The sequence below is a fragment of the Mauremys mutica genome, chromosome 11 (genome assembly GCF_020497125.1).
Source record: "Mauremys mutica isolate MM-2020 ecotype Southern chromosome 11, ASM2049712v1, whole genome shotgun sequence".
Lineage (NCBI taxonomy): Eukaryota > Metazoa > Chordata > Testudines > Geoemydidae > Mauremys > Mauremys mutica.
In genome coordinates, this window is record NC_059082.1 from 56,401,611 (window position 1) to 56,419,832 (window position 18,222).

At 53.7% G+C, this 18,222-nt stretch overlaps 1 protein-coding gene across 1 annotated transcript; it reads left to right on the top strand.

Annotated features, from left to right (window-relative positions):
- The first annotated feature begins 2,847 nt into the window (after nucleotides 1–2,847).
- On the top strand, nucleotides 2,848–17,941 carry LOC123343604 (galanin receptor 2b-like). The gene is made up of 3 exons (XM_044978797.1): nucleotides 2,848–2,961; nucleotides 10,195–10,595; nucleotides 15,941–17,941. Exons 2-3 carry the CDS (start codon nucleotides 10,222–10,224, stop codon nucleotides 16,689–16,691), a joined length of 1,125 nt encoding a protein of 374 aa, XP_044834732.1. The 5' UTR covers nucleotides 2,848–2,961; nucleotides 10,195–10,221; the 3' UTR covers nucleotides 16,692–17,941.
- Nucleotides 17,942–18,222: the final 281 nt, after the last annotated feature.

Genomic DNA, 18,222 nt, shown 5'->3' on the forward strand with positions numbered 1-18,222 from the left:
CCCTGACCCAGGGGGTCTTACCATTTGGAGGAACCTTGGCCAAATCATCTAGGGAGGGCTATTCAAATCAGCCTGAGGGAGTTAGGTGCAAGTCCATTGACATGTACTGAAAGCTGGGTATCTAAGGGTACAGCTCCACAGCAGCTGGGAGCATGCTTCCTGGAGTGGGTGGTAGACGGACACGCACTAGCTCACCTTGAGCTAGTGTGCTAAAAATAGCAGTGTATCTGTGGCGACACAGGTGGCGGCTGGGACTAGCCACCCAAGTACAGAGCCAAGGGGTCTGGCAGGTTTGTACATGGGTGGCTAGCCCAAACTGCTACCTATACTATTGCAGCCACAGTGCTATGTTTAGTGCTAAATCAAGCAGAGCGAACCAACCTACCTTTAGGTTCCTCAGAAAATTCCAGCCTCAATGCTCAGTTCCCCATCAGTCATAACGGGGATAACATGCTTTCCTTGTCCCCACTCTTTGCCTGTCGTGTCTCTTTGCCTGTACAGTGCCTAGCACAACGGGGACCTGAGCTTAGCTGGGGGCTGTGGCTGCTACCCTGATTCAAATGGGGAACAATCAGGAGATTTACCCACAGTGAGCACATTTTACAAACAGCAGAAGGTAAAAATAAATAAGAAAAGAAAATGAAGCTCCAGGGAAAAATCCATCCGAGCTGACAAGCAGCCCTTTGAATGTGAATGCGAGCTCCAGCACTGCTCATTACAGGGAAAACCAGACACAAACAGCACTGTTTGCCCAATAGATGAAGAGAATGACAGGCGGCTCAGGGGAGATGAAAGCCGCAGACAGGAAACTTTCGCTGCAGCCTATGGATGGTTGCAGGGGAGCGGGGTATCAGGGAACGGCCCTACTGCTACCGGCTCATAACCAAAACCAGCATTAAACAAAACCCACTGCAGGCAGGGCAGCACCTGGGCGGGCCACTGTCTTAAACCAAAAGGGCTTGGCGTTAGGGCCGCTGTTCAGCAGCCCAAACCAGGCCTGATCACAGTGAGGCATCTCCAATGCCAGGAGCAGCCGTGTGTGACACTGTACAGCGACAAGGGAGGTGCTTGGGCTGTGCTATTTGAGTGAGTGAAGGAGGGAGAATGGGAGCCAGGCAGGGCTGGGGAATGCGGGGACAAAGGGATAGCTTACCGGGTGCCCAGGTCTGGGGAGGAACCCTGTCTCCTAATACCAGCCCAAAGGGGCAGCCAATGAAACAGAAAGGCAGCACATTCACAGCTGATACAAGGGAATACTGTTAACACAATGCCTTACTAACCTGTGGAACTCGCTGCCACACAATAGAACTCAGGCAAAGAGCTTAGCTGGATGTGAAATAGCATTATAAATGTACATGGATAATGAGAATGCCACACCCCCTCCTCCCCGGGTTACCTTAGATACGGAAAAGGAGGCTATAGACTCTGCTGCTTTGGAGCATGAGCTACCCGATGGGGGGACAGGAAGAAACATTCCCTATTCCATAATTGTGCATTGCAGGGTTTTACGTCTTCCTCTGATGCAGCTGGTGCTGGCCACTGTCACAGATAGGAGACAGGATTAGAAGGATCTTGGCTCTGATCCAGTCTGGCAGGTTCTATGTTCCTCTGAGCCTGGGTCAAGGGGCAGTCCTGGCTTCATGTCTTGCTGGGGAAGAGTGTGGTGGAAGCCTCTGAGATGCCATCACTCTGCATTGGAAAGCAAATGCTCCATGGGCATGTTGGAGGGCAGCATCCCCAGCCACCCTAAAACAGCCTTTTTCTCAAAGCTCCCCCCCAACTCCTGTCTGATGGAGCGATGAGATGGTGAGGGGGACAGCATCAGATCTCACAGCTCCCCCTGTCTCAGCGTCCGCCTGCCCTCCCTCCCTAGCCAGGTGCTGCCCCCACTCTCCTTGGCACTGGCCCAGCCTTCACTCTCCAAATACAAGAGGAGGCTTGACATGCCCAACTATCCTGTCTTTACTTCCAAAGAGCACTAGACTTCGCCTTCAATCTCAGCGATCTCGCTTTGGGGAGGATCCTGGAGTCAGACGACAGTGGCCCTGCAAGCTGGGATTGTTTCAAAGGGAGGGGGCTGCTCTCAGAGAGTTTGTTTGGGGCAGATCCCAGCTGGGGTGTTATATGCTGTCAACATCTGGCAGCTGCAACAGGGACATCTGGGGCCAGCTTTGTAGCTGCCCTTTGCTCTGGCTGTGCCATAAGGAGGGTCTCCGTGAATAGCACCAGCACAGAGAGCCAAGTGCAGAACCACCTCTGCCAGCCTCAGGTCCTCCTCGGGGGAGCGGGGGTGGGATGTGGGGTGGGCTGGAGGAGGCATGGCTGGGGTGGCCCTGCCAATTCTCTTGCAGCCACAACTCCCATAGAAGCCATCGCAGCAAGGGCTCTGGAGAGGAGGGTGCTCAGGGATGCCCAGCCCTGTGCCAGGGTCCAATCCACCCCTAAGGCTGCCAACCCTCCAGGATTGTCCTGGAGCCTCCAGCAATAAAGATTAACCTTAAATTAAAGAAACCAGAATTGGCCAACCAGAATTGGGAACCCTAAGCCCCCAACCCCCCAAAATCGATCTGTGCTCAGCCCCTGAACTGACTTTGCCTCCTGGAGAGAAAAGGAGAGAGATTCTGGTCTCAGTTCCCCAGGTGTAAATCCGGAGTGACTCCGCTGTCGTGAATGGGGTTTACACGGGGGTGGGGGGAGCCAGCAGCAGAATCGGCCCCACACTGCCCAGGATTGCGCTGGGGCGGGGGCAGGGCTCGATGCCCAGCGCAGGGCCAGCCGGCGGGACCCGCGGCCCCGGGCAGGCAGGAGGGAGGGGGCGGAGCGAGAGGCCGGCACGGGCGGGGCTGGGGAGGGCGATGCGGGAGCGGCGTGGCGGGGACCAGCCGCGCAGTGCCAGGGATGGTGCCAGGCGCGCAGGCAGCGCGCTGACCGCCCGCGCCCGCCGCTGCTGCCCGGCAGGAGGTAAGAGCGCGGGGCGGTCCGAGCCCGGGGTCTGTGCTGGGCACAGGCGGGGAGAGCCGGGCAGGACGCCTGGCTCCGCTCCCCAGCTGTGCCACTGCGGGACGGGGCTGCCTGGCGGGTGCCCCGGGCGCTGCCTTCAGCCCCTGGCTCCAGCCGCGCCCGGGGCTTCCCTTCGCAGCCCCCGGCTTTGCTCCGCGCCTCCCCCGGCTCCGGGCTGCGCGCTTGGAAAGGCGCTGGAGTTATCCCCGGGCGGGCCAGGCTTTGCCGGGGGCCGGCTGCTCCCCCCCGGGCGCAGAGAACGGGGCTGGTGTCCGATCGGCTGCCAAGGGTTGGAGGACGGGGGCAGAGTAGATAGATCCGCTCCCCCACTCCTCCCCTGCCCGAAGTGAGGCGTTACAGCTGACTTGTGCCAGAGGTTGCCCCCGCCTGCCCCCTGCTATTTGGTCCTGCTGGGGCCGCCCAGGGGTGGGTTACCCACAGCACAACACCCCCTTGCCACCCCCGATGAGATCTGACAACGGCAGCGCCATTGATGGCCCATGGACCCAGGGGATGATGGACTCTTGCCAGGACAGCTAGCCAGCCAGCTCTGCTTCCAAGGGACAGGCACAGGCCGGCTGGGTGGAATAGACCAAGACTTTTGCAAGCTCTTTAAAGGGGGTGAAGAGACAGAAGTGGCCACAGGATACCACTGCGCTGGGATGATGAACCACATGATTGGCCATGGTGCCCTCTGAGGGTGTTCGCAGGAGGCTGGAGAAAGAGACAGCTATCTGCTCAGGCAGGGGGTGGGTGGGACTGGGGGATCTTGGCTAGCTGGGGAAGGACTCTGGTCTTGGTACACTTTAGGACAGTGATCCCCAACCTTTTAGACTGGCGGGCGCCAGATGAAGGACCGTGGCGGCGGTGGAGCATCCGCTGAAATGCTGCCGAATTTCTGCGGCATTTCGGCGGCGACGCCTCTCGATGACATCACTTGTCAGCAGCAAGCGGCGTCATCGAGAGGCATCGCCGCCGAAATGCCGCAGAAATTCAGTGGCATTTCGGCGGATGCTCCATCGCCGGCCAGGACGCGGGCGCATTTAGATGCCCCCGCAGGCGCCATGGCGCCCGCGGGCACCGCATTGGGGACCCCTGCTTTAGGACATGGGTGGGCAAACTTTTTGGCCCGAGGGCCACATCTGGGTATGGAAATTGCATGTCAGGCCATGAATGCTCATGAAATTGGGCTTGGGGTGTGGGAGGGGGTGCGGGCTCTCGAGTGGGGCCAGAAATGAGGAGTTGAGGGTGCGGGAGTGGGCTCTGGGCTGGGACAGGGGGTTGGGATGCAGGGGGGGGGTGAGGGCTCCGGCTTGGGGTGGGGGCTCTGGGGTGGGGCTGAGGGTGCTCCGGGCTGGGACCAAGGGGTTAGGAGGGCTGGAGGAGGATTAGGGCTGGGGCAGGGGGTTGGAGCATGGAAGAGGACTGCGGTCCCCCCTTCGGCTCCTACATGGAGGCACAGCCAGGCAGCTCTGCATGCTGCCCCATACGCAGGTGCCATCGCTGCAGTTCCCACTGGCTGTGGTACCCGGCCAATGGGAGATGTGGGGATGGTGCTTGGGGTGGGGGCAGTGCGTGGAGCCCCTGGCTGTCCCTACGTATAGGAGCTGGAGGGGGGACATGCTGCTGCTTCCAAGAGCCATGTGGAGCCACGGCATGTGTGGAGTGGGGCAAGCCCCCAACCCCGCTCCCTGGCTGGAGTGTCGGAGCAGGGCAAGCCCCCAATCCCGCTCACCGACGGGAGCTTGAGGGCCAGATTAAAACGTCTGAAGGGCTGGATATGGCCCCCAGGCCACAGTTTGCCCACCCCTGCTCTAAGACAAAGGCTCAGTGGCCTGGGGTACACCATTACACTGGGTTATGTGGGATATGGCTGTACAGTATCTTTAGCAGGCTGGGCTAGGGTACAATTGCCATTAAAAATAGCACCCTGATGCTGTGAAAGCAGGGGAAAGAGCCCTGGTTCTGTCAGGGGCTTGGAGGAAGTGGTCAGGAAATGCCCTAGGAAATGGCCTGGGTTGGTTCATCCCTGCACTTTACTCCCACCCTGTTAGGCGCCCCTTAGCTGGCACAGGAAGATCAGGGACCCTTTCCCTTCCTGTCCTGTCGCTCTCTTCCTCTACTGGTCCCTCACTATGGCAGTCAGGACTCCTGGGCTCTGTTCCTAACTCTGCCATTCACTCAGTGGGCAGCCAGGGGCATGTCACATCACCCCTTGATGCCTCCAGTGGGGACAATGGGGCCTCCTGGAGGCTCCGGTACCATAGTAAGGTGCTCGGGACAGTATCCCCCATGGAGACAGGATCTGCCTGTGGCTCCAGATTCCCCTTCTCTCTGTCCATTTCTCTCCCGTCCCTCCCACTTCTCCATTCAGGCATAGCTGTGCTTGCTGTCAGAACCAATGCAGGCACGGCCACACCCAACCTACTAAAGCCATTAATCAGACATGGGTGGTGTGAAATACTTGGAAACCGCTTCACCCAAATCCCCTTGAAGCAGCATGTGGAAGGATGGGCTGGGGATTGAGGTGCTAGAGGGAGACCTGGGCTTAATTCTCTGCTCTGCCACAGACTCCATGTGGGAGCTTGGGTGGGTCATTTAGTCTTGTTGGTGGGACAGATCAGTATTGCACCAAATGAGGTGCTAACTAGTATCTGGACCACTGGACTAGGGAGGGAGGAAGGGTACCTGGCTATTGAAAAGGATTTAAGGGGTTGTGGGTGTAGCCATGGCCACTGCCATGGGGGGTGGGGGGACACATGAAATGTCTGGGCACATGCTGATACAGTTATTTTCTGGAGTTCTGGCTGAGAGCTGTAAACCGGGCTCTGATTTTGCTAATAACCCTGCTCAGAAGAGTGTTTATGGGGCCAGATGTGGCTCTCAGTCACTGCAATGTAAACACACAGGAATGCTATGGGCCCTGGATTTACACAGGTGTAAGGACAGTCAGAATCTGACCCATTCCAAGTAAATATAGAGGAGGATGAAATAGGGAGCTGGCTGCTCCTCCCCCTCACACGGCGGCACCGTGGAGTTACCGTTTTATGGAGAAACTCCATTGGGGACAAGTGTGAAACCAGCATGAGCCCCTCCCCCTGCACGAGATGAGAATGTTACACCAGAGGGTGACAGGGCCACACTCCACCTCTCCACCCCCAGGACAATAGCTCTTGCTGGTGCCCAACTCTTCCTGGGTGTTCCGGGCTGTGACCATATCTCCCCTCAGTTGAGATCTCTGTGAATTCATGCTGGTCAGTGCCCGCTTGTTCTGCTAGGGCTGTACATGCGATGGAAGCACCCACAGCTGCAGCAAGCTCCTACTCTGCCAGTTTAATTGGCTTTGTTCATGCAGGGAGATCACACTGAGCACAAATAAGGAGGCCTAGTTTTTAGCACTGGCCATCCTGTCTTTGCAAGTCTCTCGCTCCAGCTGATCTCGCCTCCCCCAGTCTCAAATTCATTCATCTCAGCCTTTTTAAAAACCAGAAGAGCCTGAACGTGGACCCAGTGCCTTTGTATGAGAGCCAGTTGCTCAGGGCGAAAAGCTCCATGTTCAAATCATCAGCTCTGGAGCCCTGGTTGGGAAATTTCTTCCCATTCCACATGCATGAATACACTGGAACTGGCTGAAGTTTCTTGGACTAAACTTTTTGCCCCCGCACCCCCCCCAAAAAAAGAGCCAGTTCAGGTTGACTGAACCATTTTGCAGATTTGTATCAAATTTGCTGAATTGTTGGGCCAAAAAAAAAAAATCCCCATCGCGTCTGAACATTTTGATTTTTCAATTCATAACAATTTTGTTTTGAATTTTACTTTGATTTTGGGGTTTTTTAAAGTTAAAAAACCTCAAAAACTGCATGAAACTTTGTGTGTGTTGGTTTGAATGAAGTATTTTGTTTGACCCCAAACAAATGTTCTCTCAATGTTTTGGCGCCGCCAGTGAATTGAAGAAAAACAGTAGCTCTAGCACCAACTGACATTTGAAAGGAACATCTGCCCATGCCCAGGAGTGTAGCCCAACTGCCCTCATGCACAGGCACTGACTTTTGTTTTTGCGGGTGGGTGCTCTTCTCTGCCCCCTCCCCCCCCCCCCCCATGCGAGAGGTGAGCAGGATCTCGGGGGGAAGAGGTTGAGCGGGGGCTGGGCTTCCGGGCAGAGCTCAGGGGGAGGGTTGGGGGTGGAGAAGATGCTGAGTGGGGGGCACAGCACCCACGCAGTCAGCACTGATGCCGTGGTGGGTCACTGTAAGGGCGCGAATCCAGGACCTCAAGTGCTAAAACCACGAGCCTTTAGCATGTGAGCTAAAGGAGTAGCTCCTTTAGTGAACACATATCCTAGACTTTTATCCTTTGTGCACCAGCCACTAGCGAAGGACTCACCACTCACTGAAGAGCAGGTTACAGGTGCATGCCACAAACAAACAAACATGGGACATGCTCACATTCATGTCTAGGCCTTTCTGTCTCAGAGAGATTTGTACCAGTGTAGCTACTTCACTGATGCATTCCTGCAAACCCAGTGTAAACGTGCTGTGCCTTTGTGAAACGGGGCTCACTCTGGTTTCAAACAGCTTCATTGGTGTGGCTACACCTGTACAGTTATCCACAGTATAGACCAGGGTGGCCAAACTCACAGGCCCTCCGAGCAGCATACGACAATCTTCAGAAGTTCGAGTACCGGAGCACACCCGCCAGGAATCAGGGCTCCAGCTCCACTCCTGCTGAAGCCTCGAGCCCTGGCAGGTGCGTCCTGTAGGGCTGAAGCCCCAAGACCTTCCTCCCCCTGGACAGATGCTCCTACCCCACCATCCCACTGCAAGGCAGAGGTTCCAATCTCTCCTCCTCCCCCCGGTCTGGTAGGTGGAGAATGGGGTAGGAGTAGGGGGTGGAGGAGGCTTGCAAGCCACACTTTAATAGTTAAAGTTTTCAGGTATCTAAAAGGGTGCTATAAGGAGGAGGGAGAAAACTGGTTCACCTTAGCCTCTAAGGATAGACCAAGAAGCAATGGGCTTAAACTGCAGCAAGGGAGGTTTAGGTTGGACATTAGGAAAAAGTTCCTAACTGTCAGTGTGGTTAAACACTGGAATAAATTGCCTAGGGAGGTTGTGGAATCTCCATCTCTGGAGATATTTAAGAGTAGGTTAGATACATGTCTATCCGGGATGGTCTAGACAGTATTTGGTCCTGCCATGAGGGCAGGGGACTGGACTTGATGACCTCTCGAGGTACCTTCCAGTCCTAGAGTCCATGAATCTATAAGAGCTGCATGTGGCTTGCAAACCACAGTTAGGCCACCCCTGGTATAGACAAAGCCACATCTGCCTTTCCTTCAACACACACAGCCAGTGAGAGCGGCAGATACAGCCCTATGCTTTTCTGTGCTGATGCTGTTCCCCAGGTGGGGGCAGCAACACTTCAGATAGTCCTAGCGCCTTCCCCAGGAAGAAACCTTGAGAGTTCATCAATTCCCTGAGCGAGGGAGAGAAAACAATGGAGAGCTCTTGACTCTCTGCAGAATTGACAGACAGTTCACCGTACCTACTGGGAATGAAATAAAGGTGGGAGACATGCTGTTGCTGCAAACAAGTGTACTGGTACAAACATTTGCAGAAAGGAGCTAGAGGGAGCTTATGGGTTTGAAATAAGGATTACTGTTTGCAAAGCGTATCCTTGCAGGCTTCCCCCAGCTCCAGCGAGGAAGGACAAGTGGATACATTTTCTTTGCAGAAAGCATCCCACTTCAATAAGTATAGGAGATCAGCTTGTGAGATTTCAAGCTTCTGGATTTAAATGCTAGCCGCAATTCAATCTCAAACACCAAACCTTAATCCAGAAGCACATGTGCATGTTTCCAAGTACTGTCTACACAGCATGGACACATTCCATTCTCATCATCACTCAGCAGGTCTGGGGCTTATTTTAATCTCAAATAATTTCCCAGCCATTATGGCTGTGCAGAAACCCTTCCAAAGGAGCCTGGTGCAATGCTGTGTAGCCAGACAACCTCTGAGGTGTGAGCTGCCCTCTTTAGTGCAGCCATTAACTCTGAAACCTAATGATCACTTTAAATAGCAACATGGTTGACTACTGCACTGCTGATCCCTTTAGCAGAAACATCTCCCTACTCTGGGGTAGGGTAGAGGGCCTCCATTTCGCCCCACTCCCACACACACCTGTCAGATCTCTTAGGGCAGTGCTTCTCGAGCTATCTGATGTGGGGGACCGGCAATTTTTTCCCCCAATGTGCCAGGGACCAGTGCCATATTATTATCCTATTCGATGCTCTTATGAGGAAACTCGCCGCGAATCGGCAGCTGATGGCTCGCGGACCCCACCACTTTGAGAAGCACTGTCTTAGGGGAATCAATCCCTGGGTCCTCACCTTTTCCGGTTAGATGGTCCAATTCCCATACACAATGGTACGCTTTCAGGCTAAGTGACCTGTTTTAGAGGCAGGGAAACCACACAAAACACAAACAAGAAGAGCAAAGTTGCCATGTGTGAGAGAGCGAGCGCCCATGCCTCTACAACACACTGCATCGGCTGGAGCTGCCCCTACGGACAGGCCAACCCCTTTACATCCACTGTCGGGGAGAGGCATTTATAGCCCTGTGTTTTGTGGTTCTACAGTTAATCTAGCAGAGCAGGGGTGAGGGAGGAGGGAAACCACACTGTAGTGTGGTAGTGTGTAGTGTAATAAACCTCCCTGGCTTTGCGAGTGTGTTGATTTACCACGGGAGTCTCATTGCTGGAGTGGGAATGCTGCTCTCCTGTAATCAGTCAGGCTGTCTGGGAGGAAGAGCTGCTGCAGAGGCCAGTGTGCGTAGATCCCAGCTACTCCATTCCAGAACAGGAGAGCCCTGCTTTCTTTGTGCTGGGGGCAGTCAGGGCATCGCTGTCTTTCCAGGAGCGCATCCCGGTGCGTGCTGCAGCTTGATCCCGGATTCAGAGGCATAGGGGAAAGAATTGATAGCAGAGGCTCGGAGACACTGGCTTTGTTAAGACAGAGCCCAGTCTCATGCTGTGTGTTCCCCGAGCCAATAGTAACTAGCAGATTCTGCTGAAGAGCACTTGGCCATAGAGTTGCTAATGGGGTCTCATCCTCCCAGTCCGGTCAGATAGAGTCAAGGGCTCTGGCTACTCTCTTCCTCATTAAGATCTCTTCCCTTTCTCTCCCTCTGCACCCACCAGGTGTCCTGCATCTCCCCTGAAGGCAGGATGACAGAGCACGAGGACTTTGCCAGCCTGGCTGGGTACTGGAACGCCTCGGACAGCTCTCAGTTCAGCCCCGCCAGTGTCATCATCCCAGTGGTCTTCTCCTTCATCTTCCTCCTGGGCACGGTGGGCAACAGCTTGGTGCTGGCAGTGCTGCTGCGCAACGGCCAGATGGGCCACAACACCACCAACCTCTTCATCCTCAACCTCAGCCTGGCCGACTTCTTCTTCATCATCTTCTGCGTCCCCTTCCAGGCCACCATCTACTCGCTGGAGGGCTGGGTCTTCGGCTCCTTCATGTGCAAGGCCGTCCACTTCTTCATCTACCTCACCATGTATGCCAGCAGCTTCACACTGGCTGCCGTCTCAGTGGACAGGTAAGCAAGGCCGAAACCTGCCATGGGGCTGCTGGGCCCTACCAGATGCCCCGTGCCTGGCCTCAGGAGCTGGGAGGCTCAGAAAATGGGGAAAAGGGGGCTCATCACCCCCAGGTCAAACCCAGCTTGCACCAGTAATGACCTAACGCTGTCCCTATGTGGTCTGTGCCAAAAGGGTTGGAGGGACTTAGTACAGTTCCTGTTAGGTGTCCCCTTCACAACCCACGTTCTTACAGGCCAAAGAGAGAAAGCCACTGCACTGCCAGGTCAGCTGGGCAGGGAAGCTTGTGTTGCCACTGCCTGTGTTTTTCTAGAGGAAGGATGGTCTAGTGATTAGGACACTAGCCTGGAATGTGGAGGACTGGATTCAATTCCTTGCTCTGCCACAGACTCCATGTGTGACCTTGGGCAAATCACTTAGCCGCTCCGTGCCTCAGTTTCCCCATCTGTGCAATGGGATAATAGCAGTGCCCTCCTTTACAGGATAAATACATGAACGCGTGTGAGGTACTCAGCTAACCTGGTATTAGGGGCCAGATAAAGTGCCTAAGATAGATAGATCCTAGCTCTGTGGGTTAATAGAGGACTTGCCTTTCTACCGCAGTCAGACCATCACTGAAACACACTGACAGATGATCAGTTTAGAAGCCCCAAGATTTCTGCCAATAATACATTGCACACACGGTGCATTCAAACTAGGGGCCAAGCTCAGTTCCTGGTGTGATCAGCAATGATTCAGTTGTCTCCAGTGCAGGTGTGCCTGCTTATAACAGGGCCAAATCTGGCCCTAGCTCTGTCTAATAAGGGACCCAGTGTCATATCACAAAAATATTAGGCCAGATCCTTAGCTGGAGTAAGGCAGCCAAGCTCCCCTGACATTAGCAGAGTGATGCTGATTTACACTAGCTAGGGATCTGGCCCATTCTGCCTTAAATACAATTCAGTGTGTGCGTTCAATGCAGAATTCTGAAAGCAAGTTTTGGTTCATGCTGCGAATTGGGCCCTGATTCTGATTGCATGTGGACATTCAGCAACATAGCTGTATTGACTGTAGCTGAGCTATTCCTCATGTATACCTGTGTAGCAGATCAGAATCAGGTCAATTGGTTTGTGAGAGGGCATTTGCCCAGTTTTGGCTGCACTGCCCCGACTTCACCCCTACGTGCAAAACAGTGGGGTAAGTACATGTTCTTCCCATGGATCATGCTTTGGCTTGGTTGGATCACCTCATTTTTCCTGTTTGTTACATTCACTGCTGGTGGGGGTAAGGATGGCAAATGACCCCTGTAATTAAGAAACCCACATTGATATCAGGGACTGAAGATAGAAACGTGTCAAGAGTCCTGCAGCCAATACATCGATTGGTGCTGTATAAATACTTACAGATCAATCGAGCTAGTCCATGCCTCAGTTTCCCTATCTGTAAAATGGAAATAATGATACTGAACTTCTTTGTAAAGCACTCTGAGATCTACTGATCTCTATCAAAGCTATATTCTATATAAAGGTAATCAATGACTATTCCTATCTTACCTTACATATCACCTCTCTTTCTGAATGAGCCCAAAGTACTTCCCAAGCTATATAGGAAGCACTATTACTAATCAATTGGAATTCTTTGAGGGGGTCAACCACCATGTGGACAAGGGTGATTCAGTGGTTATAGTGTACTTGGACTTTCAGAAAGCCGTTGACAAGGACCAAAGGCTCTTAAACAAAGTAGGCAGTCATGGGATAAGAGGGAAAGTCCTCTCATGGATCAGTAGCTGGTTAAAAGATAGGAAACAAAGGGTCAGTTTTCACAGTGGAGAGAGGTAAGTAGTGGGGTCTCCCAAGGATCTGTATTTGGACCTGTGCTGTTCAACATATTCATAAACTATCTGGAAAAACGGGTGAACAGTGAGGTGAACAAGTTTGCAGATAATACAAAATCACTCAAGATAATTAAGTCCAAAGCTGACTGGAAAGAGTTACAAAGGGATCTCACAAAACTGGATGACTGGGTAACTAAATGGCAGATGAAATTCAAAGCAATGCACATTGGAAAACATAATCCCAACTATACATACAAAATGATGGGGTCTAAATTAGCTGTTACCGCTCTAGAAAGAGATCTTAGAGTCAATGTGGATAGTTCTCTGAAAACATCCACTCAATGTGCAGTGACAGTCAAAAAAGCTACTGGAATGTTAGGAGGTTTAGGAAAGGGATAGAGAAGACAGAAAATATCATAATACCACTGTATAAATCCACAGTATGCCCACACCTTGAATACTCTGTGCAGTTCTGGTCGCCCCATCTCAAAAAAGATTTATTAGAATTGGAAAAAGTACAAAGAAGGGCAACAAAATGATTAGGGGTATGGAACAGTTTCCATCTGAGATGAGATTAAAAAGACTGGGATTCTTCATCTTAGAAAAGAAACAACCAAGGGGGGATATGTAGGAGAACCAGGGGTCACCCAGTGATATTAATAGTCAGGTTTACAACAAACATAAGAAGTACTTCTTCACACAACACACAATCAACCTGTGGAACTCATTGCCAGGGGAGGTTGTGAAGACCACAAGTATAATTGGATTCAAAAAAGAATTTGGTAAATTCCTGGAGGAGAGGTCCATCAATGACTGTTAGCCAAGATGGTCAGGGACACAACCCCATGCTCTGGATGTCCCTAAGCCTCTGACTACTTAGGGGACTGGGTGATAGGGGATGGATCATTTGATGAACTTCCCTGTTCAGTTCATTCCCTCAGAAGCGTCTGGCACTGGCCACTGTCAGAAGAAAGCCTACTGGGCTAGATGGACCATTGGTCTGACCCAGTATGGCCGTTCTTATGTTCACTTCACTCACCACTGAAATACCACCCCTTCTATAGGAATGTCTCCAGCAGTTATTGGTATTACTGTAGTGCCAGGAACCTAGCTAGGGACCAGGATCCCATTGTGCTAGGTGCTGTCTGGGGGTAAGAAGAGTGGAATAGCATCCCCAGCTGAAAAGACAAGGGGCATTAAGATAGCCCAGAACTGGACCAGGACCTCAGGGACACAGCCCCAGCACTCCTGAGAAAGAAGTTGAGAGAACGTTGATAATCAAAGGTAGGGGGGGAAGGATAGCTCAGTGGTTTGAGCATTGGCCTGCTAAACGCAGGGTTGCGAGCTCAATCCTTGAAGAGGCCACTTAGGGATCTGGGGCAAAAATTGGTCCTGCTAGTGAAGGCAGGGGGCTGGACTCAATGACCTTTCAGGGTCCCTCCCAGCTCTAGGAGATGGGTATATCTCCAATTATTTTCTATTGGGGGAGGGATAGCTCAGTGGTTTGAGCATTGGCCTGCTAAACCCAGGGTTGTGAGTTCAATCCTTGAGGGGGCCACTTAGGGATCTGGGGCAAAAATTGGTCCTGCTAGTGAAGGCAGGGGGCTGGACTCGATGACCTTTCAAGGTCCCTTCCAGCTCTAGGAGATTGGTATATCTCCAATTATTACCTTTTTAGCCAGGTGCTTAGTTTTATATCTGATAGTGACTGATAAATCACTAGGACCACTTCCCACAGCACTTACTGTGAGCCATCTTTGGAGGTCTCCCACCCAAGTACTGGCTCAAAGCTGACCCCACGTAGCTTGTGAGATCAGACTGAAGCCTATGAGGGGATATGGCTCATGGTACCTCACTGCAGATGGAAAGTAAGAGTTCAAGGAGTTGCAGTGGGAGACAGCATCTCTTCAGCTAGCTCAGAACCAGGGACAGTCTCTTAAAACCCCTACAGCTCCCCAGTGTGTTCCCTGGCACAGCGTTCTGCCCACCTGGTTTCAGGTTATTCTCCCCCGCTCCTGCTACATAGCGTTGCTGCTGAAGAATGTTGCTGTGTTCCACCCTAGAGGTGGCTGCACTTCAGCGCAGGATGAAGCCATCCTTGTACCTTGTCTGGGAAATGTTTTGGAGCTTTCCAGATGGACGGTACAGCAGAGACAAGCTACGCTACTGCTTGAGGTGCCCCTTTGTGCTGGTGGGGTTATTGTCCTTGGCTGTTGGCTGTGCTCTGTTGCCAGGGATGAACTCCTAAGGCACAGCACGTGGCAATGAGCATCGGTTCCTGTTTGACGAGGACAGGCTTAGACTGGAGCAGTGAAGGGCTTGTGCCTGCACTGACAGCTACTTCCCCTTCCCCGCAGTCTCCTGTCCACAAGTCAGCTAGGATCCCAGCTGTCTCCCTTCCTAGCTGTCACCCGCACCAGGGCCCTGCAGGGACTGTCATACTGAACATGTTTCAGCTCTCCTGGGGTGCTGCAGACAGATGTTCCCACTCGGCCGCTCTCCCTGCTGATGTGTGTGCAGGAGCCGAGCGCAGCGCTCCTCCTCCATGCCGCTCTGCTCTCTCAGCCTCCCGGGCTTGCTGGAGAGCCAGGAGCTGCACTTTGCATTGTGTGGTTTAACTTGGAGGTGCACTGGCGCAGCGCCAGGGGAGAACAGACAGGCAGCAAACTGCCGCTAGGATATTTATCGGCCCCAGAAACCAGCCCAACACTGAGAGGAAGAGTCGTAATTTCTGGCACCTCCAGCTCCCCTCCTCTGGGCCTGTGTAGTCAAGATCCCAGTGAGCAGATCTGCCTACCTCCGGGCCAGCTCCAAACCTCATGGAAATCAATGGAACGACTCCCACTGACCTCCCAGGGCTGTTGATTGCGACCCATATCCCTACACCCATCTCATCCCTGACTTGTCCAAGAACGCAAGGACCCGAAGGCCTCAAACCAAGGCTCAGGGCTGGGCCTGAGTTTGATCAGATCCCAGTCTCATTCTCAGCCAGGCAGAGGCACAATCTCTTCCTTTCAGCAGAGGAGGGACCCTGTGTCAGCATGGGCTGCCATGTGAGGGGTTTGAGGCTGGGACCTGTGTTTGGTCCTGCCCTCCCCTGCTCCAGCTGGGCATGAGAGAGCCAGGGAGGGAACATGCTCCATCTCTGGGGAGAGGGAGCATCGTGTGTGACTCCTGAGTGGCCTCCCCAACCTCACCTCTCTGGCTAGTGCTCAGGGAACTAGGCAGAGCCCTCTTTGTCTGGAGGGAAAGGGAAGGGACCTGGGTTAGAAAAATATGGCTGTCCAGGAAGAATCCCACTAGGAATCAAAATGCTGCCCTGCACAGGGCCGTATTCTGAATGAGTTAAGAGGCTTTGGCAGGGCGAGGACCCTTCCTTAGTGATGTCGCACGCATTTGCTGAGGCTGGATGTAGGCAGAAGGAGAGAGAGGGAACCACTGCCACAGGACAGCAGGAATCCCACAGCGACTGCGTGTCCAAGGCTGAGTCCTCTGCACCCCTAACCGCTGCCTGTTTGGTTTCATCTCCAGGTACCTGGCCATCCGCTACCCACTGCGCTCCCGGGAACTGCGGACCCCCTGCAACGCGGTTGCTGCGTTGGCTGTGATCTGGGGCCTCTCTGTGATCTTCGCTGGTCCATACCTGAGCTACTACGACCTGATCGAGTGGGAGTCCAGCTACATCTGCATGCCCGGCTGGGAGGAGTGGAAGCGCAAGATCATGGACACCAGCACGTTTGCCTTTGGCTACATGATCCCCGTGCTGATCGTCAGCCTCTCCTACACCAGGACCATCAAGTACCTGTGGACGGCCGTGGACCCCCTGGAGGATATGTCAGAGTCCAAGAAGGCCAAGCGGAAGGTGACCAAGATGATCATCATAGTGACCATCCTCTTCTGCCTGTGCTGGCTGCCCTACCACGTGGTGATCCTGCGCTACCTCTATGGGGACTTCCCCTTCAACCAGGCCACCTACGCCTTCCGGCTGCTCTCCCACTGCATGGCCTACGCCAACTCCTGCCTCAACCCCATCGTCTACGCCCTGGTCTCCAAGCACTTCCGCAAGGGCTTCAAGAAGGTCTTCAGCTGCCTCCTGAGGAAGAAGGCCCGCAACAAGGTCCATGTGGTGCACGCTGCCCACACGGTGCCTGGCTTTGAGGCAGGCTCCACTGAGGTATCCCAGATGAACGAGGAGAACAACGGGCAGCAGGATGAGTGTGAGCTGGATGCAGGATCCCTCATGGTCCAGTCAGGCTCCTCCAGGCCCCTTCACCTCTCCTAGCAACGAGGCTCCATCCTCTCGGGCAGCCATGCTGTGTTGCCAGTGGCAGGGAGAGGCCTCTCCTTCTCACTGGATGATGGAGAGGACACGAGAGACAGTCCCAGAGAATCCCACTCCTACCCCTGGACTTAAATTTCTCCTGGCATCTCCCGAGCACTGCATCAGAGCCCCCCAGACAGCGTCCAAGAAGGGACCTGCCCGTGGGAGGGACCAGACCCCGGCTCACACTGGGGCAGGTCACGGGGTCTAAAGCTCATTGGACCCCTTCTTTGCGAATGGAGCAGAGACTGACAACACCAACCCATCTCCTTTGATTGCATCTGGTTTGGTGTCAGTGCTCTCTGCTCCTTAATTCCTGCCTTACCCACTAACACCCACCACTGTCTTGCTCTAGTGTAGTCCCGTCTAGGCAGTCCTGCTTTTTGCCTCATTTATGTGGCTTCTCGGGGTGCAAACATTCCCTCCCATCTCTAGCTCATGACACTGTCTAGAGGCAGATTCCCAACTCTCTGTTCCATATATCACAGGCGAGGAGAGAGCACGGAAACGCAGCAGGCAAAGCTGCCTAGGCCTGCTCTAGCCATGCTTTCAAACACGCCCTGGGGGAACAGACAGGGCTGGCCTGTCCCTCAGCCTCTGCTTGGGGCACTGTTTGTACCACTCCATTTGCCATGTGCATTTGCAACTGCCCCACTGACTTCGTTGTACCAGCCACATGCTTGTCCCTTTGCACCCAGGACCTTGGCCATGTGCTCATCTTTTGATCCATGATACCTGCCCACCTACTCACCCCCCCGCCCTGTGCAGCACAACCCCTACTCTCCACACACCATATGCGTGGTGTTCACCTGGCAATACCTGCCATGAGGTCACCACTTGACACTGGCCCAGGTCTAGGTGCTGGGAGCATCATAGCGCAGCCCTTGTGTGTGAGCTGCTCGTTTTCCCTGCGCTCACTGTGTGACCTTCATCAATCCTTGTGTTCTGCATAGCAGGTGGGACCATAGAGTGCAGACAGGCCAGAATCTATGCTGGTTTATTGACTATGCCATGGCCAAGACAGTCACCATAACCGGTGTGCCCCTAAAGCATGTTGTATTCACGGCATGGGTGCACAGCTGCCTGTGCGAGCCTGGTTCTGGTGCTCACCATTCCAGTGTAAGGGGCTCTCCTTCGCACATGGAGCGCTGGGGTCTGTGTGAGGGAGACGGGGCTGTACATACTGTAGAGGTGTCTTTCTAACCCCTAGCAAATAAACATGGTTTCCTAAATTGGGAAGTGACAGGGCCTTTGTCGATATTCTTTGTGGGACGGATGGACCCCAGCTGCAAAATCCAAACCTGGGTTTGGCTCCCGCAAGGTAAAAAGGAAAACAGGAGATGGCCCTTTGAGCATTGAATCAGCCCCTTCCCCTCCACCTCATTTCTCTCCACCCAGCCCCCAGGAGCACTGGATCCCTGGGCAGGTAGCCCGGGGGGTAGGGAATAGATGGCACTGCTTTGTGAGAACCCTGTGCTTGGCCCATGCCATG